The 26,006-nt window shown below is 46.6% G+C and overlaps 1 protein-coding gene across 1 annotated transcript in view; it reads right to left on the reverse strand.

Moving 5' to 3' along the window:
* The window catches only part of TAF1 (TATA-box binding protein associated factor 1), a 51,622-nt gene that overhangs the window by 21,579 nt on the left and 4,037 nt on the right, over positions 1-26,006 (reverse strand). Inside the window, exons 4-23 of the mRNA XM_081897212.1 lie at positions 22,210-22,320; positions 21,580-21,752; positions 19,929-20,156; positions 17,658-17,849; positions 17,355-17,547; positions 14,816-14,983; positions 13,537-13,661; positions 13,336-13,443; positions 12,761-12,934; positions 11,743-11,916; positions 11,550-11,654; positions 9,863-10,063; positions 7,999-8,137; positions 6,808-6,938; positions 4,430-4,537; positions 3,793-3,942; positions 3,354-3,470; positions 3,083-3,258; positions 2,613-2,845; positions 910-1,129 (exon numbers count right to left, since the gene is read on the reverse strand). Of these exons, the coding sequence (XP_081753338.1) occupies positions 910-1,129; positions 2,613-2,845; positions 3,083-3,258; positions 3,354-3,470; positions 3,793-3,942; positions 4,430-4,537; positions 6,808-6,938; positions 7,999-8,137; positions 9,863-10,063; positions 11,550-11,654; positions 11,743-11,916; positions 12,761-12,934; positions 13,336-13,443; positions 13,537-13,661; positions 14,816-14,983; positions 17,355-17,547; positions 17,658-17,849; positions 19,929-20,156; positions 21,580-21,752; positions 22,210-22,320 (3,226 nt within the window). The remainder of the gene's footprint in view (positions 1-909; positions 1,130-2,612; positions 2,846-3,082; positions 3,259-3,353; positions 3,471-3,792; positions 3,943-4,429; positions 4,538-6,807; positions 6,939-7,998; positions 8,138-9,862; positions 10,064-11,549; positions 11,655-11,742; positions 11,917-12,760; positions 12,935-13,335; positions 13,444-13,536; positions 13,662-14,815; positions 14,984-17,354; positions 17,548-17,657; positions 17,850-19,928; positions 20,157-21,579; positions 21,753-22,209; positions 22,321-26,006) is intronic.

Consider the following 26,006-nt stretch of genomic DNA (forward strand, 5'->3'; position numbering starts at 1 on the left):
TCCAGCACTGATGGGAGCTGTAGTCCAACAACACTCAGAGGACCATATATTTTTCCCATCCCTGGCCTATTGGTACGGCCAGCCAGTAAATATTCAGGCACTGAGATAAACATAAACCACACTGGGAGTCAAGTGGCTCTCTAGATGTTCTAAACTACATCCCTCATCATCCCTGACCACTGGCTACACTGAATGGAGCTGATGGGAGCTGAAGTCCAACAACATCTGGAGGGCCACAGGTTCCTCATCCCTGCACTACAGCATTGGCTGCTTCCGGATTTGGTTTACTCTGCCTGACTCCATATGCTGGCTGTGTGTTTTATTTCCTGCTGCATCCTGCTCATATGTTTGTTAGCCTGCTTGCTTTAAATTTCATATAGAAAGAGGCAGAAAGGCAAGGTGTAATTTAAAAAACACACACAATAAAAATATAAACATACTGTGCATTTGCAGCCTTCTGCACCTCTCCTTTCACAAGGAGATTCCCACTCTACCCAAATTAATAATAATAATAATTTGTATACTGTTAATAATAATAATAATACAATTTGTATAGCACCCTTCATCCATAGATCTCGGGGTGATTCGCAGCAAAAAAATACGTGCTAAAAACACAAAATATATAATAAAAACAAGAAAAGAAAACAAGCCAATAACACCCCCTAAGGGAAAGCAGGCTCCCTGCAATGCCCTTACATCAGAGCTTTCCAAATTTTTCCTGCTGGTGAAATAGATTTTAGACATGCATCATTTTGTGACACAGCAGTTCAGTTTTACTAGCAAACCAGAGGTTAAACTAACCCCTTTCCAGCCCCGGGAGGAGTGTGGAGAGTGTTCACGCAACACACCTACACGCTACAGCTGACCCCTAACGTGTCATGACACACAGTTTGGAAAGCTCTGCCTTACATGAACTCATCATCCTTGGTTTTCCTTATCTTCATGTAGGCGTCGATGACCAATGGATTGCGGACCGTCTCACATCTCTTGTACTCCTTCCCGTCCTCATCGCGGAAAGTGCGGAAGATTTTCAAGCAGCGGGGGGCGGAAGTGGTGGCAGGACCAGGGCTGGTCGCAGAAGCCATGCCACTGCTATCGCTTGGCTTTCCTGGGTTGCCAGGGGTGGAGGCTGCAGGGGGAAAGCATGGCTGTGTTGTCAAAGGCAGTGAGCTCCCTGGGCAAGAAAGAAAATGCCTAGTCTCCAAGATCCTATGGCAAGCTGCAAAGGCAGGCGTTCAGGAGCCTTGGGAGAGGGCGCACACAAAGGAACAGTCATTCACCACTGTACCATGCAGAATTTTAGGCAATGTGCATCCCAGGCAGCCTCTTCACCAGCTTCTCATGCGCATTTCTGTTCTACTCTCCAGCTTCTCTGTAATTTCCAAGGCCTAAATGGTCAAGGACCATCACAAGGCCGGCCACCATCTGAATAAGCCCTGCTGATTATCCGATGCTTATCTTTGTTTCATTTCTCTGCAAAACAAGGCTCTTCTCCTAGTAGTGCTTGCAATTTGGAACGTTGTTCCTCCTGAAATCACACAGGCACACCTACAACCCTGATATTTTGCTGCATGTGAATACCCATGTTCTGGGCAAGGATTTGAACAGCATTAATGTGGTTCATTGTTGATCTTTTTTTCTTTATTTTATTATTGTTTTACTATGGTGTATTTTTAATGAGTTGGCAACTTATAAACATTCTTAATGAAAATGAACACATTTTGTGAAATGTTTCATCCTTCTCCTGACCTGTCTGCTAGTTATGCCACTTGTCAATGGCTACTGTTATTATTAATTGTTCTTTCTTTCTTTCTTTCTTTCTTTCTTTCTTTCTTTCTCTCTTTCTCTCTTTCTCTCTTTCTCTCTTTCTCTCTTTCTCTCTTTCTCTCTTTTCCTCTTTCTTTTTCTCTCTCTCTCTTTGTCACTTTACCACCACAAGGGTCTCCAGGCAACTTGCCGAAAATACAAAGAAATTTGAAAAATTAGGTGCACTAAACACAATAAAATTATGATTCTACACAGATGCCCAACAATTAAATCATCACCTCCTTTCCCAAGTACATCAGTTATACAAAAACCATCATGCACTAAAAGAGAAAGTTAAGAATAAAATGCCTGGGAAATAGAGAGAAGGACATACTCTTCAGGCACCAGGCCCATTGCAGACCACATCTGTGCAGCAAGGGGGAGAAATAAAAAAAAAAGCCATGAAAAACGGGGAGGGAAGTCGACAAAACAAGAGAAAAAAGTATTATGTATTGGAATATATATGTGAAATTTTTGAAAATTTAATAAAATATATGTTATAAGAAAAAAAACCCTGCTCCTTTTCCCTAACAGGGTACCCAAGAGCCCATATAGAGAAATTAAATTAAAACCACAGTCCTGCTTAAAGATAAATAATAAATTATGTTTATGTCTATATCTGTATACACACAGACACACACACCAGGACTACAGCTCCTATCATCCCACACCATAGTCCATGCTGGCTGAGCCTGATGGAAGCTGAAGTCCATCACCACCAGGAGTGTGACGGGTGCCCCCCCTTTGCATTAAGACTATAACTGGGTGCTCTGTCTGGGGACCTCCCTGCCCTGCCAGGCACTCACACAGCTCTTTTCCGTCCTTCTGGTTCTTCACACTCCTCTCCTTGTGGTTGATGCTTTTCAGCATCTTCTGTAACTCGTTCCGTTCCTCCTCCTCCTTGTCCCTCAACAGCTGACGACGGGTCTTGTTGTCCTGTACCATGCTCTCAACCTCCTTCCCCATCTCTTTAACATCACTGTCCTCAGCAGAGCTACTGTCAGTGTCTGTAGATAAGATGTCAGTGGACGCCAGAACTCTGCAGCAGAAAACCACCACAAGGGTCAATCTCTGAGGTCTGCACCATGGAAGCATTTGGGCCACAAACAGGAGGATGGAAACACAAATGCCACCGAGCCCTAGTGACTCTGTTACATCCAATTCCTACACACACACACACACAGCGAGCGCTGCCTTATGTAGAGTTGGACCACTGCATCCATCTAGCTTAGTACGGACTACACCAACTACCCGTAGCATTGGCAGAAGAACTCACTTGTTCTGCAAGTCAAAGATGCGTTGGCAGTTCTCCTTGTACCTCTCCTTCTGCTCTGCTGCAGAGAAGCGAGAACCACGGGCAAATTTGTTTGTCGATTCTTCATCAAAGCGAGCCTGCTTTGTGGATATCGCACGCACGACATCAACAATCTCCCAGCGGGAAAGCTTGTTGATCTGCAGAATGAGAGATTGGGTGACTGCAGGAGGCTGCCGAGGGAGGCCCAGGGCATGAAGGCATGCTCCTGCAACAGCCCCTACCCCGTGCTTACCTCCTCTTCAGGAATTCCAAACTGTCGCAGCATCTGCTTGCCACTTTTGAGTGACAGGCGCCGGAGATCTGCATCCGACCCAGTCACTGTCTTCTTCTGGAGCGGCTTGTCATCCTGCTTGGAGGAGGAAGAGCAGGTTTCTTCCTTCTGGTATCCTGACCATTTGTCTCCCTCCCCACACTTCCTAGGCCTGGGCCTTGGGGAGAAACTCTTCAGCTCCAGTAGCCTCCCTAACCCTATGCAAGCCCCTCAGAGGTAATCAGGGGGTCTAGCAGGAAACTGCTGTTCTGCCCCTTTCCTTGCCAATGAGTAAGAATGAAGGAGCAGCAGCAGGAGGAGGAGGAGCAGGAGGAGGAGGCAGCCCCCTAAGAGGCTGGCCTACAACAATGGCTGGCCTGGCCCATTTTCCTAACTTTCCTAACCTGGGCCATCCACTTACTTTCCGCTGAGATGACTTGTGTGGGATCTTCACATAGGAGAATCCTTCTCCACATCCTGTAGGGTCTGCCACTCCAGTCACGTCCAAGAGACATTTCCCATTCATTGCTGCAATAAAGGCCTGCGTAGTGTTCCAGGGGGCACAGCGTATCTAAGGGGTGGATGGGAGAAAGCTGTCACACACTGGGTCTGTTTGGCAGGTGAAGGAAGAGGTTATCCGGAAGGAGCATCTCCACCCCCGTTGTTTAGCCCGGACACTGAGGTCCAGCTCCAAGGGCCTTCTGGCCATTTCCCTACCATGAGAAGTAAAGTTTCAGGAAACCAGGCAGAGGGCCTTCTCGGTAGTGGCGCCCACCCTGTGGAACAGCCCTCTTGACAGATGTCAAACAGATAAACAACTACACAACTTTCTGAAGACATCTTAAGGCAGCCATGTATCAGGAAGTTTTTAATGTTTGATGTTTTGCTGTGCTTTTATTATGCTGGAGGCCACCCAGAGTGGCTGGTGAAACCCACTCAGGGTACAAACAATACATTCTTACAATTGTTATTATTATTATTATTACTACCCCATCTAAGGCTATGGTTGAGAATATCTGGCACTTCCCTGGTGAGCCACTGTGCAGTGCTGGTTCTACCTCATCATCTATCTTCAGATTGTTTTCTTCTTCCTTTTCTCCTTGCTGCTCTCCCTCCTCTTCTTTTTCTTCTTGGGCAATGAAGGATTTCATCCCATAACCTGCATCCTGAGGAAAGAGTTGGGAAGCAATTTTCTGAGTCACGTGGGACATGGCCATGCAAACAGGGGCACACAGAGGGGCCTTGGGCCACCCTGTTAGCACAGGACCTGTGATAACAGAAAGCAAGCTTTGTATTCAAGGGACCACATACTCAAGGAAACAATCTCCCCATCACAGGCTACTGCCTTCCCGTTGTCCCTGTTCCCACTGGATGGCAAGTCTGGCCAAGGTTTTTAGCAGCCAAAGAATCAGCAGCCGAAGAATCCCAAAGACCTGCCTTCTCTTGAGTGGATGCCTCAGCTGGGGCAAGGGAGTCATCTTAGAGCAATAGGTAAGGTAAGACATATGACAAGAGTCACCTGAAATGGTGTGTTACACTCAGATTCTGATACAAAGGTTACCTTATTTTTGTGTAACCAAAAGCATTGCTTTGAAGCAAAACTTTACAGAACAATTAATTTCTACTTTGCGCCCAGGAGAGTGAAGCAACTTCTCATAAACCATGTTTTCCCCATCTTTAGAAGTATTAAAAATGATATTACATTGAGTACAGGCAACTCCCTATTTCCATGCGATCTACACCCACACGCAAGCCAGTCTTCCCACTTCTGCCAGGAACCCGGAAGTGGGGTCCGCCCAGGAGAGACCTAGTGGCTTGCGAGGAGACCCTCCCCAGAGTCTGAAGGGGACATCCTTTTCTGCTCTAGGGAGAGTCTCCTCGTGAGCCAGAGGGGCAGTGGGGCTTTGATGATACTGCTCAGATGATGTTCTAAAACTTGGGTCCCCAGCCGTGGTTGGACTACATCTCCCATCATTCCTGACCACTGGTCCCACTAGAAAGGGATAATTTGCATCATAGTCAAACAAGAGCTGGAGACCCAAGTTTGCTCTAAGCAGTGTCTAGAAATATCCAACAGGACCTTACAAGACTGCTATTCAAAGTGCTATTCCACAGCTATGATGAAAGTCAAGTGCTAGCCATGTAAAAAACTGCCAGCCTAACAAGGAGATGGATGAGGCTCCAGTCTCCTCAATCATAGCGAATGCATACTGCCTTTCTGGATCTGGCTAGAATATAGTCAGCCTGGCCACTTCTCTCTTACATAGAAAGCTGCCAGTCATACACTAGTCCATCTGGCTCACTGGTATCTACACTGCTTGGCAGCAGCTCTCCAGGAGATGCTGGAAATTGAACCTGGGATATTCTGTATGCAAAGCAGATGCTTCTTCCACTGAACTAAGGCCTCTCCACAAAATTAATGTTAACTTTGAATGCCTAGGCCAGAACAACAGCTCTGCCTAACCAGAAAACTCACTGTCAGCATATTTTTAACATTCTAAGCATTCCAATGAAAGCCCCATATCCTATGAGGAACTGTTTTTGAGGCTCCTGGTGAACTGGAGGAGTTGGGGGGGGGGCAGACATTCCTATTCCATCACCAAAAAGGGCAATTTCACAAAGGAAGGGACCATTTCTACCTGATGTTTTAGAGAATCTTATTATGGTACTACTGAAAGGGCAAATGCAGCTAGAAACACTGCTGGAGGAACAACGCAAGACACAGGCTCATCTATTTCTTTGACTGATAGCAAAAGAGTGATTTATTTTTATGATGTATTTATTTATTAAATTTATATACAGTGGTAACTCTACTTACGAACGTGGTCCGTTTCGGGGTGCCGTTCGCACCCCAAAAAGTTCGTAAGTAGAGTGTTGCTACTGACTGCGCGGGCGTGAAGCGCGATAAGAGTGCTTCTGCACATGCATGAAGTGCCCAGATCGCTTCTGCACGTGCTGCGAACCCAGAACTAAACCCTTCCGAGTTTGCAGCATTCGTAACCTGAAAAGCCACAACGTGAAGCAAACGTAACACGAGGTATGACTGTATATTTATTTGCATTTAAACTTATTGCATTCATATCACACTTTCTCCTCCCTCCCAAAAAAGGAGCTCAAGCTTCTCCCTTTCCTCATTTAATTCTCCCAACAACCCTGTTAGGTAGATGGGCCAGCCAAAATATTTCAGCCTCAAGGTCACCCAGTGAGCTTCATGGATGAGTGGGGACTTGAACCCTGGCCTCCCAGGTCCTGGTCTAACATTCTAACCACTACGCCACAGTGGCTGGCCATGTTTTGCAACCTACACTCTGCCTTTATAATTCTCCCGCTGGTGGAGATTGGCAGAAGCAAGATGTCCTTGCAGTTCTCAAGTATCTTGCAGAGTGTGAAGGCAACCAACAAGGACTGAGAATATTCACAAAAGACACAGGCTCACCTTCAAATGCTGTTCGGCAGAGATCATGCTGTAATAGCCACAGCACTGCTCTGGAGACACCATTGCTCTTATTTCCTCTTCGGTGGGCAGTCTGAAACCTGGCTTTAGTTTCCACCAGTTTGAGTACATCTCTGAAAGAAGCAGAGGTCCCCGCTGAGTCATACCAGGAATGATACCTGATCTGCATTTGTAAGAACTCTGCTCTTTTAGTGTGGCAGGTCCTATACTTTGGAACTCCCTGTTTCTTGACGCCAGGCACTGCACTGCTAAAACCGTTTTTGTTTAGATAAGCCTACGCAGGTGCTTAGAATGATGATGTGAGTTTTAATCTGTCTCTGGCTTACTGTCCCTTCCCCTTATAGTCTGAGCAACAGGAGAAGCAGGTAGACAACATGCCAGAACCCACAGCCAAGGTGGAAAACCAAATATATACATATCGGGGACAAATAAAATATCAATAAATGCAGATTCAGTACCCCAAAACACATTCTACCCAGACTTTTGCAATCACAGGGTGGTGAAATATGTTTCTCTATCAAGGTTGGAGATTCTTCACTGCATTTTATATTTTATCTGATCTTAACGTTTTTTCAGGTCTCCTAATATTTAAAATGGGGGGGGGGGAAGTACAGTTTTCAACAGCTTCCAAAAGCTTTTCTCCCTTGCTGATCAGCCATTTTTTAAAATGTTGCTTTGACCCTGGAAACAGATACACAGAGCACCCCACTCATGCTTGTAAAGCCAGTAAGGGGATATCGGAGAAGAATATGTGCAGGTGTGGGGAAGCGCTATGCTATAGAGAATTAGGCATGGATACAGGGAGGCAAGCCTTGGGAATAAAAGCAGAGAAGAGTTCCTGTGATGAAAAAGGCATTTCCACGTCCTAAGGGTCCCAACTGGTGGGTCTGTGAGGCCAGAAGCCCACCTCGGGCTCTGAGGATCCTAGGAACCTGAAGGAGGAGGTGACAAACTGGTAGCGGCTCCCCAAGGTCTCAGCCGCAACAGAGACATTCCTGTTACTTGTTGCCTGGTCCTTTTAAGCAGAGATGGCAAAGGCGAAACGTGGGAGCTTCTGGAGGCAGAAGCAGTGGCCCTCCCCAGGAAAACAAGGCTATGCTCAGTGACCAGCTCAGCAAAGTGGGGCTTCCCAGGAAGGCTAGTGCCTGGTATTGCAAGGGAGCACAAGCTTACGTGTGCGCTCATAGACTGCACAGAGCTTCAGCTGCTTCCGGACTCTGGTGTCTGAGACCAAAGGAAATGCGTTCCTGATATCCTCCATGCGGATCCTCCGGGGTTCGTCTCTCTTACTGAACAGGCGGTATATGAAGGCCTAACAAGAAAGCCAAAGGAACAGCTTGAGATGCCAGTGGGCTATGATTGTGTGGCAAGAAGGGAACCTGTGCATAGCCAAGCCCAATGACCTCTTAATGGGGGCCGTTCAGTCCTCTAAGGAGGGATCTAAATGATTCAGGCCTCAAATATCTGAAAGACCACATCCTTCCCACAGAAGGCCTCTTGGTTGCTCCACTGCCTTCAGAAGCTGGGGGGGGGGGCGTTTCCAGGATAGGGCCTTCTCTGTGTTAGCCCCTAAGTTGTCCACAGAGGGGCATCTGGCACAGTTTGGTGAACGCTCGATTCACCTCTCTTTGACACTTGTATATTTTTAGGACTCACCTTATTTCTGAAATTTTGTTTCAAACTGTTTTTAACATTGGGTTTTGATTGCTGTAACCTGCCCTGGGACCCTGGGATAAAGGGCAAGTAAGAAATTGTAATCATCAGCAAGCCTTGGGAGGAGCATACAAAACTTTCCGGGAGACATTTGGGGTTTCAGGCAGCCCCCTGGGGCAGCAACAAAGCTAATGGAGATTCAGAGCCTGGAAAAAAGCACCAATGGGGCTCAAATGAAAATGGGAGCCGTTATGAGAGCCCTTTTGTCTCTCATCCTCAGGCAACAGCGGAGGTGGCTCAATCTGCTTCTGCCATCCCCCTCGTTGCACATAGCTGAGTCTGTGCCTTCAGTACGGATCCACTTGGCAAGAAATGGGGGCACTTGAGTATCATGAAGACTTGAAGCTCGAGCTGTGCAATATCACCAAACCCAACAATGAGAAGCTGGTGGTGATCACTGGGCAGCAAGAGCCCCAGTGAACAAATGCCTAAGATCTGTGTGTCACATGCATATAAGGTTGCCTTGTCCAGAGTGCTTTTTCTGCCCTATTTTATTTGCCTGTGATTCTGGGAAGGGGAAATGAACATACTTGATAGGCAGCACTGTCCTAGCCCCAACCTAGGGAAGAACTGCTCAGTACACCAGATGACACATCCGCCTCATGTGAATCCGCATCTGAGATATTGCGTGCACTGCATCCAATATATTGAACAAAGATTTTTTCCTCTTGACAGAAGCCAGCATGGAGATTTCCTGATGCTGGGATACATCAGAGCTGTCATGGCAAACTTGGTATTACTGTGTTGCACACAGCATTGTTTGGAAAAGTGAAACATACTAATAGATTCTTAAGGCAAGTAGCTAATCCTGATGCATTTGACTCTACTTGGTTTCCATTTGTTTCTTTTGTAGACATGAGCATGCAGAGCATTGGCCTTCTAGAGGGCAGGGGTTATTTTGGAAGGACACTTGTGTTTCTGTGATAATGAAAATTTGTCAGTGCCTTCAGCTAAGCTTCTTGAAGGAGGAAAACAACCTTGCAGTGTGAATTGGGGAGGGAAGGAGTGTCTTAGTTGTGCATGACCTTGTTTCATTTCGCAACGGTAAGTTTTATTGTATGCTATTTTGGAAAATACTAAAGAACATTTTTTTAAAAAAATTAATCAATAGTCTCAAGCAAGTGAGCCAAACTACAAAAGAGGGCAATTACTTTGAAGTTACTAGTGAACGTGAACCAATCCATTTTTGAGCTCAAATATGAACACAAAACTTTTTAACAGTCTGCCCTCTTGCACAGGCCCATATGTCGGAGCTGCAACAACACTCCATTTTCCCTGAGCTGACTGCAGAGCTAGTAACTTGCGTAACCCACAGAAGACAAACCTGGAGAAAGTCTCGAATGTGCCTCTTGGCACGTTTGGAGTTGGGTTGAGGAACTTCAAAGAGAGGACATTGCTGTCCAACCACAAAGATATCCTGCAAATCACGGATGTGGTAACCATTCTGATCCCGGATAACTAAGAAGTCTGTTTCCGGCATCTTGTGACGATAAATCGGAGCCCGGAAGAGATTGTTTTCAAATGCCTGTCAAAAGGAAAGGGGCTACCTTGGTCAACTGCAACAGGAGTCAGGGAAAGAAAAAGAATCCAACATGACCTTACAGACCAGCTTTAGTCCTTGAGAGATACAGTCAAACCTCGTTTTGCAGATGGGATCTGTTCTGGAGGATCTGCACGTCGAAATGCCGCATCTGCACATGGGGCAATTTAGCGCTTCTGCACGAGTGGCGACCCTGGAAGTAATCCATTCCGGTACTTCCAGGTTTGCCGCAGACATTCGCCAAAGCGGACGCAAGCAGAGGCGGATGCAGGATGAGGTTTTACTGTACTGGGATTCTCCATCGAACCCAAGAGACAGTTGATACACAGCAAGATCAAAGGCGTACAAGCAGAGCAAGCTCACTACCCACACACCAAGTCACCTGTCATTTTCCAAAGGTGACCAAAGTGCAAAACATTAGAAACAGCAAAAGTACTGGCTGCTTGCCTGCACACAGTTCACTGTGGCACTCTCTGAAATCATGGGCCAGAGGGAGTACTGGATTGCTGTCCATGGGTGGGACTGCCATGAACAAGTTGTTTGCCCCCCCCCCACCTCCCCAGGTATCTGGCCTCTGCTGGTACCTTGGGGAGAAGCACTCACACCCAGAGTACAGACTCCCTAGCCATGGAAGAATTCTCCACCGCAACTCTAATGACCAAGTCCAAGCTTTTATTGTAAGTGTCTGAGAGTTTTGGGAGAAAGCATTCCTGCCTTCTTTTAGACATCTTCAGAAAGCCATACAGGTGACTCACATCTTATGCTTATTTTACTTACGAGGTTGTGGTACGGGGAGCAAAATGAAAAAATGGAAAGTGGAGGAAACCCACTCTCCATTTATTTATTTCCCCCCTGCACAGCTGGAGGGAAGGCATCACAAGGGCTCTGGCAGTGCCCAAGAGCTCCTGTGCCTTCTTGTCACAAGCCAGGAGTCAGTTTCCCCTGCTGAACAGCAGCCTGGAGGAGAAGGTGGAATGACTCCACCTGTAGCTGATCAGCCTTCAAGGACACAGAGAAGGCACTGATGAGAATCAGCTGGCTTCAGCCTTTTTAAATAGAGCTCCCAGTAGCAGTAAGATGCTGGAAACAATGTCTGTGGCGCCTGGCCTTACCTTGCTGCTTCCTGCTCTCCACCTGGGCTCTGTAATCATCTGGTTTCCCTGATCTCTGGACTGTCTGACTTCATATGTGGATTCTCCTTTCTGGTAAGTCTTCCCCAGAGACTCCTAGTCCTTGCTTGCTCAGCAACAGGACTCATACGGGGCTATGACACGCCTCTGCAAAGCCCGGCACCTTGCTTACTGGGCTTTGGGAAAGTGGTAGCTCTGGGACCCTGCCAGAGCCCTCGAGCCTCCTTCCCAAAAAACCAGGCAAACACTTCTTGGGTTTGGGAAGGAGGTCACACAATTCTGAAGAACACACACAAACTCAATCTTGCCACCCCACCCATTGTGAAAGGCAGACATCTCACCTGGAGTTGCTGGCCTGGGTAAAGAGAACCCAAGAACGGGGAGGTTTGGCAGTAGGTGGTCTCCCCATATGGCTGCTTAGGGGGACCTGAATCTTGACCCGGCTTCTGCCAAAAGGAAATACAGCTTTAGTGAGAAGGGCAGCCTCAAGCTACAGAAGCTCAAACACCTGCAGCCAAACAACAGCACTCTCACCCGCTTGTAGTAGTTCTTGATCTTGGTTGCCATGCCAACCTGCATCATTAAGGGGGGGTTCTCCTCACTGTACTCCGCTAGGATAAGGTCTCCATCCTTGCCTGAGAGGTCTTGCGGAGTGCGCATGAAGAACATCTCCCCACCACCAGAGGCTTGCAGCGCACTCCTTCTCATCTGGGTGCAGAGCAAGTTGAAAGTACAAAGAGACCAAATGCAGATAGCAAAGATGTATAAGACAGCGTCGAACAAATGTCGGAAGTGCCAACACGTGGGACATCTTTCTATAGGTGCTGGACTTGTGTGTGTATATATATGTGTGTGTGTATATATATATATATATATATCGATCGCAACAGGCTTTTGGGAAATGATACATAATGAAATAAAAAAAGTTTAAAATCACTGTTCCCCCAAAGCCTGAAGCATTCTTATTAGGAGTAATAGGATTAGAAATCCCAAAAAGGATGGCCAAGTTACTTAAGTATGTGACCGCAGCAGCCAGAGTTCTGTATGCACAGAAGTGAGAAGGCAGCAAGGTTCCAATAAAAGAGGAGCGGATTTTGAAGTTAATGGACTATGTGAAGATAGCAAAAGTGATGGCAAAGAGACCAAAATGAGAATAGTATATGGAAGAATGGAATTTTTTCAAAAAGTATTATAGCCAAATGAAATTGCAAGCAGGCTTGAAGTGTAAGCAATGGAAGGGTAGCAAGAATGAAAAAATAAAGAAATGTAAAGTAGAATAAGTATTGTATAAAAGGCACCAGGTAATTGCAGGAGGGGGGGGGGCATCATGAATGGGAAGACCGGAAGTAGAATTGTTAAGTGTATAAATTGGGTTTTGTGTCAAGTTATAAAACCAATTAATATTTTAATATTAAAAAATTATAAACTGACCAAACAAAGACAGAAACACACACAGCATCAGGTAGCTTCTCTCTGAGCCCCCAAGGTGAGAAAAAGTTGAGGGCATAGCTGGTCAAAGCATCAGAGCCAAACCAGGAAATGGAGGCTTTACCTTGGCTTTCTTCTCGATGTGGTTTTGCAGTGACTGCACTGGATGGGGGCCAGGCTGGGACAAGGCCCCGACGGAGTATTTCTTCAAGGGGGGCCGGTGCAGCTGGCGGAGCTCTGTGGGGTCCAGGTGGGTGGGGAAGAAGGGCTGTTGAAGCTGCATTGCAGGAATTGAGTGCTGCACCAAGGCAAAAAAAAAAAACACAACCCAAACATGAACTTTCACTCGGGATGTACAAAAGTCTGGATGTACATTACCGCCAGCCAAAGGAACATGTCCCCATCCCAGAACAAGGGCAATCATGGGTCACAGAAGGGAAGGGGATATGTCCACCCTATGAACATGCCATGCAAAGCCACATCCTAAGCCTTGGGAAGAAGCTCTGTAAGCATCCAATGGAAAGCTGGCTCACCAATCGTACCTGCACACAGAATCTTGTCCTATTGTGAAGATGCAAGGCTGAGCATTTTGCCACAGGCACATGGTTCTCAGAAGGCTGGAATTCTGCACAAGACTGCACTTTGGCACATTTAAACATGCATGCACAAACAGAGAGAGATGATACCACTGGTTTTAACCTGGATGATGTTGCCTCCAAAGGTTCCATGAAGCCTCTGCTTGTTTGGATAGTAAAATTCATCATTCGAGAGGTTCCAGGGGTCCTTCACCTCTGGGTCAGACATATTCTAGAGTTGCAACACAGGGAAGTTGAAGTCAGAATTTCTTTCCCCTTCCATTTATCAGCCTTATGTGAAACAAACTGAGCCGCTTCCACAAACCTGTTGAGGCTCCTCCTGAATAACTCCCGTCTTGCTCAGGAGAATCCGGCTATTCCTTTGAGAAGGTTTTTTCTTATTTTCAGAAGGAGTGTTCAACGTCCCCCCGTCGTCCTCCTCAGGAATTTCTAGGAAAGAACATACAATAAAAGTGTACTCTCAATGTCTGTCTGTCTAGGTATCCCCATCACCAAAGCACTTACATAAAGGAAGTCCATCTGAATGCATGACCCTTCACTGGCAACCTCTTTAAGAAACCTATTTGGACATGGACTGCTTATATTAATCTATACTTTTAAGTTAGGATTGATTGAATATTCTTATTGTTAATGCCAGGTGATGATATTTTTATCTCTTCTGTAAAATCTGCAAAAATATTTTAAAATGTAAAAAAAAGGGGCCAACTAATTTTTAAAATACAATCTTAACTTAAAACAATAAGAGATTTAACTGACCTTCAAATCTGAGACCATGATCCAATTCCCTCCCCATGGGATCTATTACATGACAGGTCATCTCACTCCTTGCTTCTGCAGGTTAAGTCCCATTGCTACATTGTGTGTGTGTGTGTGTGTGTGTGTGTGTGTGCGCGCGCGCGCGCACGCACGCGCGCACACACACACACACACAAGTTAACTAATGGCTCCTCCAAAGGAATCAGAGTTCTATTAGATCCTCAGGCCCCTTACGCAACTACAATTCCCAGAATCCCTTGGGAGAAGTCAGGACAGTTAGGAGAATTTTCTGGGAGCTAAAAAAACAAGAGCTTCACCTGTCTTAAACAGCAGATTGCTCAGTAAAACATTCAGTCCAGTATACATCAAGGAGTATCTCCACACCCATCGCCTAGCCCCTGAGGTCCTAATCAGAGGGTCTTCTGGTGGTTCCCTCACTGCAAAAAGCAAAGGTACAGGGAACCAGGCAGAGGGCCTTCTAAGTAGTCGCGCCCTCCCTGTGGAACACCCTCCGTCAGATGGCAAGGAGATAAAAAGAACTACACAACTTTTAGAAAACATCTGAGGGCAGCCATGTATTGGGAAGTTTTTAATGTTTGACATTTTACTATGTTTTTATATATGCTGCAAGCCAGCCAGATGGGCTAGGTAAAAATAATAAATAATAAAATTATTATCATCATCATTATTTCCTCAGTCCACCTGAATTTTGCATCTATGTTCCCCAACCCAACCCTGCAAAATCACTGATCTCCAGAAAGCCAGAAATCTCTTGTTTCCAACCACTAGTAGGTCAAAGGAAAAGCATGGTGATTGTGTGAACAAACCCAGGACTAGATTTTCATCGTCTGAGTCAAGTGTCATAACCGATGGAGTCAAGACATTCTCCATTGCTTCATGGTCCCAGATGATGTTGTCCTCCCAACGGCCATAAATGAGCTCTCTGTTTTCAATGGGGAAAATAGAGTACCACGGCTGGCCTTCTTTCTGATTTGCTGCAACGGCACAACAAAAGCACTCCTATAAAGATCTCCAGAGAACTAGGACCCTGTCAAATTCCTCTTCCCCCTATCTACCCAAATGATGCTGACCACCCTCTCGAAAGCACAGACTTGACCCTCAGAAGATGTAAAGGCAGAGTGTGTGAATTTTACAAGACAAAGAGGAAGAACACATTGTCAATGGAGGGTGCTTCCTTCCACACAGAGGCTTATTGGAGAATCGATGCTGCTCATTTAACACAAGTTACCAGCATGTGGGGAGAGGGTTTGTTTGTTTTTTTGCCATGTGTGTGATGATGACTCAGGTGATTGGTCCTTATCACTACAGCCCTGCTTCCATTTGTTCCTCAACACCCTAGCCATTTTATTTCCAGAAACGCAGAGAATACAATTATCTCCACCGACTGCCATGTGCTTGAGGTACATTGGAATTTCAGCACCTCCGTTCCAAAGAACTGCTCTCTCAAGACCCCATAACGATATATGAGAAGTTCTGCCAACAAGCAAGACCTCTCCCCTCCTATGGTTTCCAGAAACTGGTATTCAGCAGCATACTGTCTCCAGCAATGTAGGGAGAACATAGGCATCAGGGTTAACAGGCCTACATGGATTTGTCTAATCCCTTTTAAAGCCACCACAATAGTGTTCTCTGCAGCTAAACCAGCCACTTTGGCAGTGTCTCTGAAGATCCTGCCTGGTTCATTGTATTCTGTGCTCCTGGGGGAGATTTGTTGTGGGGTGGGGTGGGGTGGGGTCAAATAGCTATCCAGGAACCCCAGGTGCTGGGATCTCTTGTCCTGTGGCAGGGACTCCCAGATTCAACAATGGTCACTGACTGAGTACAGATCTGCTGCTGTTCCTCTGAATAGGCCTCAAGCTTGAAATGTGGGCAGGGCTGAAGCTGACACATCAGACCTAGATCCTGCCAGGTAATTATTGCCCATTCCCTTTTGCTGACTAACATAGAACATCTCTCCACTGCATGGTACAAGCCTCCTCTTTCCTCTCTACTGTTTGAGGAGCTGCTCCTCTTTGCTGAGCAAGGCCCAACACTCCCGACATGCTGGGCTGTGTGTGTCAGAGGGAGAGGCAAACTGAGCAGGCACCCACTGCAGTTCAGTACTGGCAACAGATGCAAGAAGATCTTGAGGAGGCCAAATGAAGTCCAGCAGCAGACGGTCCAAAAAGTGTGCTTCTTGTCTATTTACTTGGCAATATCTTTAAATACTGCATAATCAACGAAACCCTCTAAGCCTGGGACGTCCACCCGAGGAGGAAAATGAGCCCACAATCAACCGCGATCGACTTATATCAACTGGGGATCGACCTGTCAGTCGCCGTTGACCAGTTGGACATCCCTGCTCTAAGCCATTCACATAAAACGCAGACACACACAAACACACAAATTCATTGAAAACATAAAATCAGACATTAAAAACAAAGTGACAAATTGAGGAACTTTTCGTTTCAATAAGTTTGTGCACTGAGGTGAAACGTCTCTGTTGCAGGTATTTGTTTCGTATTGCTTTTGAAATCTATTTGCCGGGGGCTGGGTGGGGGTCGTACTGCTTTTATTCTATTATTTTGAGTTATATACTACCCTTCATCATAAGATCTCAGGGTGCTTCACAGAGTAAAATTGTAATCTGTTTCTTTGGCCTGTCTGTAAATCATTTTGATATATATATACTGTATATATAAAAGGGTTACTACTACAACTACAGGACGCAGGTGGCGCTGTGGGTAAAAGCCTCAGCGCCTAGGGCTTGCCGATCGAAAGGTCGGCGGTTCGAATCCCCGCGGCGGGGTGCGCTCCCGTTGCTCGGTCCCAGCGCCTGCCAACCTAGCAGTTCGAAAGCACCCCCGGGTGCAAGTAGATAAATAGGGACCGCTTTCTAGCAGGAAGGTAAACGGCGTTTCCGTGTGCAGCTCTGGCTCGCCAGAGCAGCGATGTCACGCTGGCCACGTGACCCGGAAGTGTCTTCGGACAGCGCTGGCCCCTGGCCTCTTGAGTGAGATGGGCGCACAACCCCAGAGTCTGGCAAGACTGGCCCGTACGGGCAGGGGTACCTTTACCTTTACTTACTACAACTACTACCAATAATAATGTTTTGACAATGGTATTGTTATTAATACAACCTGCAGCTTTAAAGATACATAATTATAGGAAGCTGACTTATACCAAGATTGGTCCATCAGTCTCAGTATTGTGGGCACTAACAGGCAGCAGCATTCCAGGATTTCAGGCCACATTTCCCCGCCATACCTGAAGATGCTGGAACTGAACCAGGGACCTTCTGTGTGTGAAGCAGGTGTGCTCTGGCACTGAGATATGGCCCTTCCTCCAGTTGCCTGCTAACCTTACCTTGCTGGGTGCTGGTGGCGGTGGCACCTGTCTTCATACTGGACGGCAACCAGGCCTCCTGCCTCGCTTGCTTTGCCTTGGGATCCTCCTTGATGTCATCCACGTTCCAGATCACGTCATCCTCCCAGTGCTTCTGGGTCACCATGAGGAAGTCCTCATCTGACAGCAGATTGTCCTTCTCAGCCTTAGGAGTCTGTGGAGAGAGAACAGAAAATGGTCAAGGTGCCGGTAGCTGGGCCCCTTCCCTCCTCCTGCTGCTGCTGCTTTGGGGGAGGAAAAACAGAGCCCTTTCTCCACACCCACCTCCTCCTCTTTGTGCTCCTTCATCTTGAAACCATAGTCAAAGCCGCTGCCGTCCTCGGGGACGCCCAACATGTCATACCAGAACTTGGCAGGCCCATGGCGCCATTCAGCCACCTCGGACGTGGGGGCTGCCACCTTCGTGTTTTTCTTAGACTGGGAGGCCTTGGGCTTCACCGGTGCCATCATGGTGATCTGGAGGGGGAGAGGGAGTCAGAGGGTCAAGAGAGGGGAGCTGGATCCCACTGAAGCAATTACAATTAAGAGAGTTAATATGGACTGACAATGGGCGGCTTACAGGAAACTGCTGTGGATTTTACAGTGAGGGAACCCAGACTGAAACCTATGGAAGACTTAAGGAGCCAAGTTACAGATTGGTTGCAATAACACCAGTTACACAACATGTTTAAATGAGATAGAAAGAATTGATTTCTGGACCAAAGCTCACAATTTGAAGAGGGGGGGGGAAATCCTACAAAAAAAGGATAGACCTTTGTCTAAAATGTATAATTTTCTACTAGAACAGGAAACAAAAGATGATCTTGTTAAAGCTTCAAAGACACACTGTGCAATAGATACAGGGCACAATATAGATCTCAACCTCTGAGAGAAACTCTGGAAAAGTGACCTGAAATTTACTGAAAGTTATTCATGGAAAGAGAATTATTTGAAAATGATTCATAGATGGTACTTAACTCTGAGTAGGTTGGCTATGATTTATAAAACAGAATCAGATATGTGCTGAAAGTGTAAAGAAGTGGAGAGAACTTTTTTTCACATGTGGTGGACATGTAACAAGATAAAAGTGTATTGGGAAATGATTTATAATGAATTGGGGGGGGGAATTTAAAACTATCCCCCCCCCAAAAAAACAACCAGAGTCCTTTTTGTTAGGAATAACCCAGACAGAAGTTCCTAGGTGTCAGAAAAGGTTATGTATGCACCAGCTGCGGCCCATGTTTTGTTAGCCCAAAAATGCAAAGTGAGTGAGGTCCCAACTAAAGAGGATTGGCAACTTAAGCTGTCAGAAAATGCAGAACTTGCATATTTAACACATAAAATAAAAGAGCAAGAAGAACATATATTTAAAGAAAAGCAGAAATCATTGATTGAATATATGGAAAATAACTATAAAGCTGAAAATGCTGGAAGCACTAAGATAAATTCAACAGAGTAAATAATTTTTGATAGATGTAAAATGGAAAACTGATTTGAATGGTTATAGTAAAAATATGCAGGGATGTGTAAAATGAACCATGGAAAGAGTAGAAGGAAGTCACTAAATATTTTAAAGTTTGTAAAAGGTTTATTTGGAGATGTAAAATTGAAAACTTAATAAAAATTATTTTCTAAAAAAGAGAGGTACTAGGAGCATCTCCAGAGGACTCGGACCATCCTCAGCACTGATTTGCACTTGGCATTCGCCTTGCAGAGACTAATATTTCTCAGCCTTCCTTCTTGGTAGGAAGAGATTCAGCTGTTATTGGCAGGGGAACCTATGTCCTTCAGCAAGGCAGACAGGAATCCACAACCTCTCTTTTGAAGTAGCAAAGAGGCTGTCTGGCATGAACTACATCCCACCCCTGCTGCTGTATTCCAAAGATAAACTTTAAATGGTGCTTGGAACAGAGTCTGTCCTTGAATGAAGTTGCTTAGCAACGAGAATCCTCCCCAGCATCAGGTGGGGCACCTCTGAGGGAGGAGAGATTCAGTGTCAGCCTGTGTCTGTGAGAGTCTGTCTCTCTAATCAGATGGCTGCAGGGAGCAGAGGGGCTCTCTTCATTTCAGAGAATCCTAGAATCTTAGAGTTGGAAGAGATCCGCAGGGTCATCTAGTCCAACCCCCTGCAATGCAGGAATCTCAGCTCAAGCATCCATGACCCAACCTCTGCTTAAAAACCTCCACAGAAGGAAAGTCCACCACCTCTCGTGGGAGTCCGTTCCACGACTGAATAGCTTTTACTGTCAGAAAGTTTTTCTGAATGTTTAGTCAGGATCTCTTTTCTTGCAACTTGAAGCCATTGCCTTGAGTCCTACCCTCCAGAAAACAAGTTTGCTCCCTCTTCCATGTAACGGCCCTTGAGATATTTGAAGATGGCTACCATATCTCCTCTCAGTCTCCTCTTTTCCAGGCTAAACAGACCCACTGATAGAGAGCTGGACTGCTGTGAAGATGCTGGAAGGCTTTCTAAGTAACTCTGCTGTGAGACAGTAAAAGCAGCGAACACACTAACAATCCCCTACTCCATCCTCCTCTCTGCTCCCAGAAACCCACCTCATCGTCAGAAAGGCACTGCTCCGGAGGAGGAGTTGGGGCAAACTTGTACTCCCAGGATGATTTGCCTTCTGTGCCTTCCTCAGTAGCAGCTTCTCCTTTCTGTACTTTCTGAGTTGATTTCTGGTGCTGCTGCTGCTTCTTCTTCTTCTTGAGCTTCCCATGGGCTGTGCTCCAGACAGATGGGGCATTTTTGCCAGGGTCAAAGAGGCGCAGAAATCGCAGCGCCTACAGGGAAGGACAAAGAAGGGAGCAAAGGTTGGGAGGCATAAGTGGCTGGTCTCTCTGATCACTCAGAGCACATCAAGCACGTAAACATTAAGTTTGCCATCAGGTCGCATCTCTCTGTCACTCTAGCTGGCTGTGAAGGAAGTTCTCTCCAGGTGGGTTTGCAAGACCTGCAGAAGGGGTGGGGGAACTTCTGCAACCTGGGGGCCACATTCCCACATGGCTAACCTTTGGTGGGTCACATGCCAATGGAGGAAGAGTCCAAAACGTAAACAGACATAGCCCAAGAGAGCTGGGCCAGAGCTGGTGGAGGGTGGGACCACCCCATGCTTGCTCAAGCATTACACACATACAGCACACAAATTCATTCACTCACTCACTCACTCACTGCCTCCCTTACACTCATGGGCACCCATATCCATTCCATCAATGTAGCATCTGCCCCTGCAACAATCAGACTTGCCTAAAAGGCTCCTCCTGGAGTGAAGAGGAGGCTTTTCTGAAGCCCAATTGCACTAGAGCCGCACTTTCAGTTTGGGAGGGGGAAGCACCACATTTAGGGTTATCCTTTTCCTCCCCAGCTGTACCCCCACCTCCAAATGACAAGCTTTGAGACAGTCCAACACAATAAGCCATGTCCAGCTTTCTCTCGTAGGGCACAGTATATGGAGGTACCAGCGATCTTGTTGCTCTTGGGACTTATTCACATCCTGGGGGTAGGTGGGGGCTATTAGTGCTGAAAAGTGCTTTTCATTAGCCTCCAGCCTGAGCTCCCCAGTCATTACACATACCTCAAGCTTGGGAATTTACGCTAATCATTTGGGACCACAAGAGAACCCTCACCTGAAGAAAAGGAGATGCACCTAGCTTTTTACACTCTTACTAGGAATTGGCAAGGTAACTGCATCCTGAGACAGGAAGCCTGGAAGGACTGGGAGAGGAGCAGGAGACACAGAGCCATCTCAGGGCTCCGGGGGCCAAAATGGAAGATCACCATACCTGAAATGTGCTCACCCAACAGCTTCAGTCTGCAGAACTGACACCATTGCAGGTGCTGTATAATACTTGCCCTGCCTTTACACTCTGGAATTTACACTATGGAACTCGCTGCTAAAGGCACTTTTGCTTAGACAAGCCTACCCAAATATGTAGAATGTTGCTATGTGCTTTAATCTGCTTTTAGCTTTTTTTAGCTTATTGTTAAATGCAATTATATTTTGTTTTAAATAGATGTTTGTAACTATTGTTACTGATAATTTTATTGTTTTATTCCTTCTGCAAACTGTTTTGAGGGGGGTTGGGGGGAGGATTTACAATCAAGTGGTATATAAATTTGTGAAATAAACAGAAGTACAGAGAGAAATCGCCCATCCTTCTACCACGAAGTGCAGCCTTTCACTCCAACTCAACCCTCAAGCCCTACCTTGCCTGGCCGGAATTCAGGGAACAGGTCTGTGGCGCTGGGCAGCTGCTCGGTGGCATCTTGCTGCATTATCCCTGCAAGTGGAAATGTAGACTTGTCTTCCTTGGACTGCTGCTCAGATTCGGAAGAGGAAATGGTGGGCAGCTGGATGACATTCTCGCTCTCTTCATTGCCTGGAATGGAGAGCATCTCTCAGAGAGAAAAGAAAGAAAATCTCTGCTCCGTAACCTCAACATGGCAGAAAGCTAAGCCAGGCATTGAAGTGGAAAGACGAGCAGTGTTTCAAATGGAACCCGGCATCTTGAGAATTGCAGCTTGCATTCGGGACAAAAGTGGTGTGGGGCAGGACAAGGGAAGAGTCACAGAGAATCCTCTTGGACATGCCCAAAGCCACACTGACCCTGCACTAAAGAAATCTGAATGACTCAGATTAAGTTCTCCCACCACCAGTAGATTCCGTGACTGTCGAGCTATTGTGCAACCATAAATCCTTAACGTAATGAGATGAGAGCTAGGTGTTACAATGAAAATAACAGGTGGAGTACAGTGTGCTTGTTTTGCTCCCGTATACCTTCTGCTTAGCCCTGCCTCTAAAGGGCTCACAGTCACATCCCATGAGTGCATACGCACCAAAATAAGTTGTGTCCTGTTCCTCGGCCTCCTTCACCGGCACTGGAGGTGGTGGCAAAGGAGCCATCAGCCTGGAACTGGTTTCTTCAGAGCCAGAAACAGAAACACCACCTAAGTAAGAAAGGAGGGAACTCAATGATGGGCAGCCCTTCCATCTCATCACACCTCCAGTTCGTTGTCCTTGTTAAAAGCTATTAACATTCCAAGAAGACCCAGGCATCCTCCATCATCTTCTATTCTCACATAATTCCCCACACTCAACTAGTTATTTCTGTAATTTTTTGGTTTCCTGTGGGTAAGGGCTGAGGTCCATCTGCTTTGCATGAAGAACACCTCAGGTTCAATCCCCAGCATCGCTAGGTATGGCTGCGATAGGACTAATTTGAAACCCTGGAGAGCCACTGCTAGTCAATGTAGACAATACTGAGAAAGAAGGAGCTACGGTCTAAGGCAGCTTCCTATGACACCAAATAATAATAATAATAATAATAATAATAATAATAATTTTTTATTTATACCCTGCCCCCACCCAGCCAAGACCAGGCTCAGGGTGGCTAACAACCAATAATAAAAACAAGTTGATTAAAATACAATTTTAAAAGATTAAAATACAACATTAAAAATTAGGATGTAGCCTCTTCACCGGAGGAGAAAGTAAAAAGGAAGAGGGGGAGGGAACCAAACTGATTCTAAGCCAAAGGCAAGGTGGAACAACTCTGTCTTACAGGCCCTGCGGAAAGAAATCAGATCCCGCAGGGCCCTGGTCTCATGAAACAGAACGTTCCACCAGGCCGGAGCCAGTGTTGAGAAGGCCCTGGCTCTGGTTGAGGCTAATCTAACTTCCTTAGAGCCTGGGACCTCTAGGGTGTTGCTATATATGGACCATAAGGTCCTCCGTGGGGCATACCAGGAGAGGCGGTCCCATAGGTACGAGGGTCCTAGGCCGTGAAGGGCTTTAAAGGTCAAAAGGAGCACCTTAAATCTGACCCTGTACTCCACCGGGAGCCAGTGCAGCTGGAAAAGCACTGGGTGAATATGCTCCCATGGCAGAGACCCTGTGAGCAGCCTCGCTGCAGCATTCTGCACCCGCTGGAGTTTCTGGGACAGCTTCAAGAGCAGCCCCATGTAGAGCAAATTACAGTAGTCAAGCCTGGAGGTGACCGTCGCATGGATCACTGTGGCCAGGTTGGGGCGAGAAAAATGTTGCCTTGGCTGTTGCTGTAACCTGCGCCCCCATGGAAAGGGAGGCATCAAGGATTGCACCCAAACTCTTAACGGAAGGCAATGACACTAATTGGGCCCCTGCAAGAGAAGGGAGTTGGTCCCTCATCCCCATACCATCTCGACCCAGCCAGAGGACCTCTGTCTTCGAAGGATTTAGTTTCAATCGGCTCCCACGAAACCATCCAGCCACAGCTTCCAAACATCTGGTCAGTATGTCCAGGATCGAGTCAGTATGGCCATCCATCAGCAGATAGAGCTGAGTGTCATCAGCATATTGGTGACAACCCAGCCCAAAGCTCTGGACAATCTGGGCAAGGGGGCGCATAAGAATGTTAAAAAGCATCGGGGAGAGGATTGCGCCCTGCGGCACTCCACATACCAAGGAGTGGCGCAACGACATCTCCCTCCCACCCTCTGTCCCCGACCGGAGATCAAAAGAGCACAGCCATTTATGGGCTATGCCCTGCATCCCCATGTCGGCGAGGTGGTGGTCAAAGGCTGCTGACAAATCTAAGAGAATCAGCAGTCCCGACCCGCCTCAATCCATTTGTCTGCGGAGATCATCTATTAGGGCAACCAGAGCCGTCTCGGTCCCAAAACCAGGACAGAATCCAGACTGAAATGGATCTAAAGCCGATGTTTCAGTGCTCGCTTCGGCAGTGCATATATTAAAATTGGAACGATAAAGCCGATGTTTCCTCCAGAAACCTACCAAGCTGTTCTGCAACTGCTCTCTCAATTACTTTACCCAGATATGGGAGATCTAAAGGATCTAGTGAAGTTTTCTTTAAGAGCAAACACACCATTGCTTCCTTCAGCTCCCTTGGGAATATCCCCGTGCCAAGGGACAAATTGATAATTTCAACCAGGGGAGTCCCTGCGATATCTGGGCACGCCCTAATCAGCCAAGATGGGCACGGATCAAGGAGGCAGGTGGTGGACCTACCAGCTTGGAGGAGTCTATCCACATCAGCAGGGAGTATCCGATCGAAATGTTCTAACACTGGACCCGAAGACAATCGAGGGGCCTCCAGTTCTGACACTGTATCTAAATTGGCAGGGAGGTCACGGCGGAGCAACAGAACTTTCTCAACCGCTGTGGATCGAATTTGTGCTTAAATTTGGTTGTCCTCCTAAGGACGTTATTGACCTAATTATTCTAAAAAGTTGTGCTGGGCGAGAGCTAGCGGATGCAATGGAAGCTGCCAAGTGAGATTTCTTAGCAGCTTTCATAGCCATCTCATAAGCTTTCATAAGCTTCCTATAAGATGTTCTTGAAGTCCGTCGCCATATTCGCTCTAGCCGTCTGAGATCCCGCTTCATTTTCCAGAGCTCCTCGGTAAACCAAGGGGCCCGGATTCGACGGGGTCGCAGAGGGCGCTTAGGCGCAATCTCATCAATGGCCGCCAAGAGCCAGTTATTCCAGTCCTCAACAAGGTCATCTAATGAGTCGCCAGGAGGAGCAGGGTCCCTCAAAGCCAGACGGAATCTATCAGGATCCATCAGCCTTCGCGCGTGAGCCCAAATAGGCTCGCCACCCAAGCAGGGGAGGAGTGGGAAATCAATCTTGGTTTTCAGAGCATAGTGATCAGACCATGGCACTTACACAGGGGAGGGGGGAGAGCACGATCACATCTATGCCAGCACCAAAGATCAAATCAAAGGGCAGCAGGTTGGGCATGTGCATAAGCACAACCAACATCACAACTGAGCCTGAACCTCCAATATAAGGCTGGGATACAGTGCAAAGAAATCCACCGAATAAATAAATGGCACAACACAGACCAGTCAGAATTCATTTGGATTACAGCAGCCCAATGCAACCCTCAAGGGCCCCCAGACAAAGGGTAATAGATTAGTGGTAGATCATCTGCCTTGCATGCAGAAGCTCCCTGGTTCAGTTCCTGGCATCTCCAGGGGTATTTGGTAGAGACTCCTTGGCTGAAACCCCAGAGAGCGGCTGCCAGCCAGGGAAGATAATACCGAGTTAGGTGGGCCAGGCACCTGGCCCAACGTAAAGCATTGGTGGAGATTAATAGTAATAATAATAATAATAATAATAATAATAATTTTATATCCCGCCCTCCCCAGCCAAAGCTGGGCTCAGAGCGGCTAACAACAGTAAAAATAGCACAGTTTACATAAAATCACAGTCGATTAATTGATATACATTCTAAAATCAATTCAGTCATGGTAAGTAGCCACTGATTGCCTCATCTTCCATGGTCTGGCCATGTGAAAGAAGGTTGTCCTTTGGCTAGCCAAGCCTGAGACATATTTGCAAGTGATGACTTCAGACAGAAAAATGTGAAAGAATCCAAGGGAACTAGCCACTTTCTCTTTTTAAAAAACCTTTCCCCTATTCCCCACAGCTGAGACACCTGCTATGGGAATGGAAAGACCTAGGGCTAAAACATCCAATTAATGCAATCTTCATTACCATCAGCTCCTGTAACAGGGGCCAAGGTGGGCAGAGCAATGGAAAAGCTTACTATGCAAGACTGACTCCGCTGATAAAATGTTTACCAGGAGCAGAAACCAGGGTTGCAATTATTAAAGGTACAGGACTCTAA

Source organism: Podarcis melisellensis (genome assembly GCF_964234715.1).
Source record: "Podarcis melisellensis genome assembly, chromosome: Z".
In the NCBI taxonomy this organism is placed as follows: Eukaryota; Metazoa; Chordata; class Lepidosauria; order Squamata; family Lacertidae; genus Podarcis; species Podarcis melisellensis.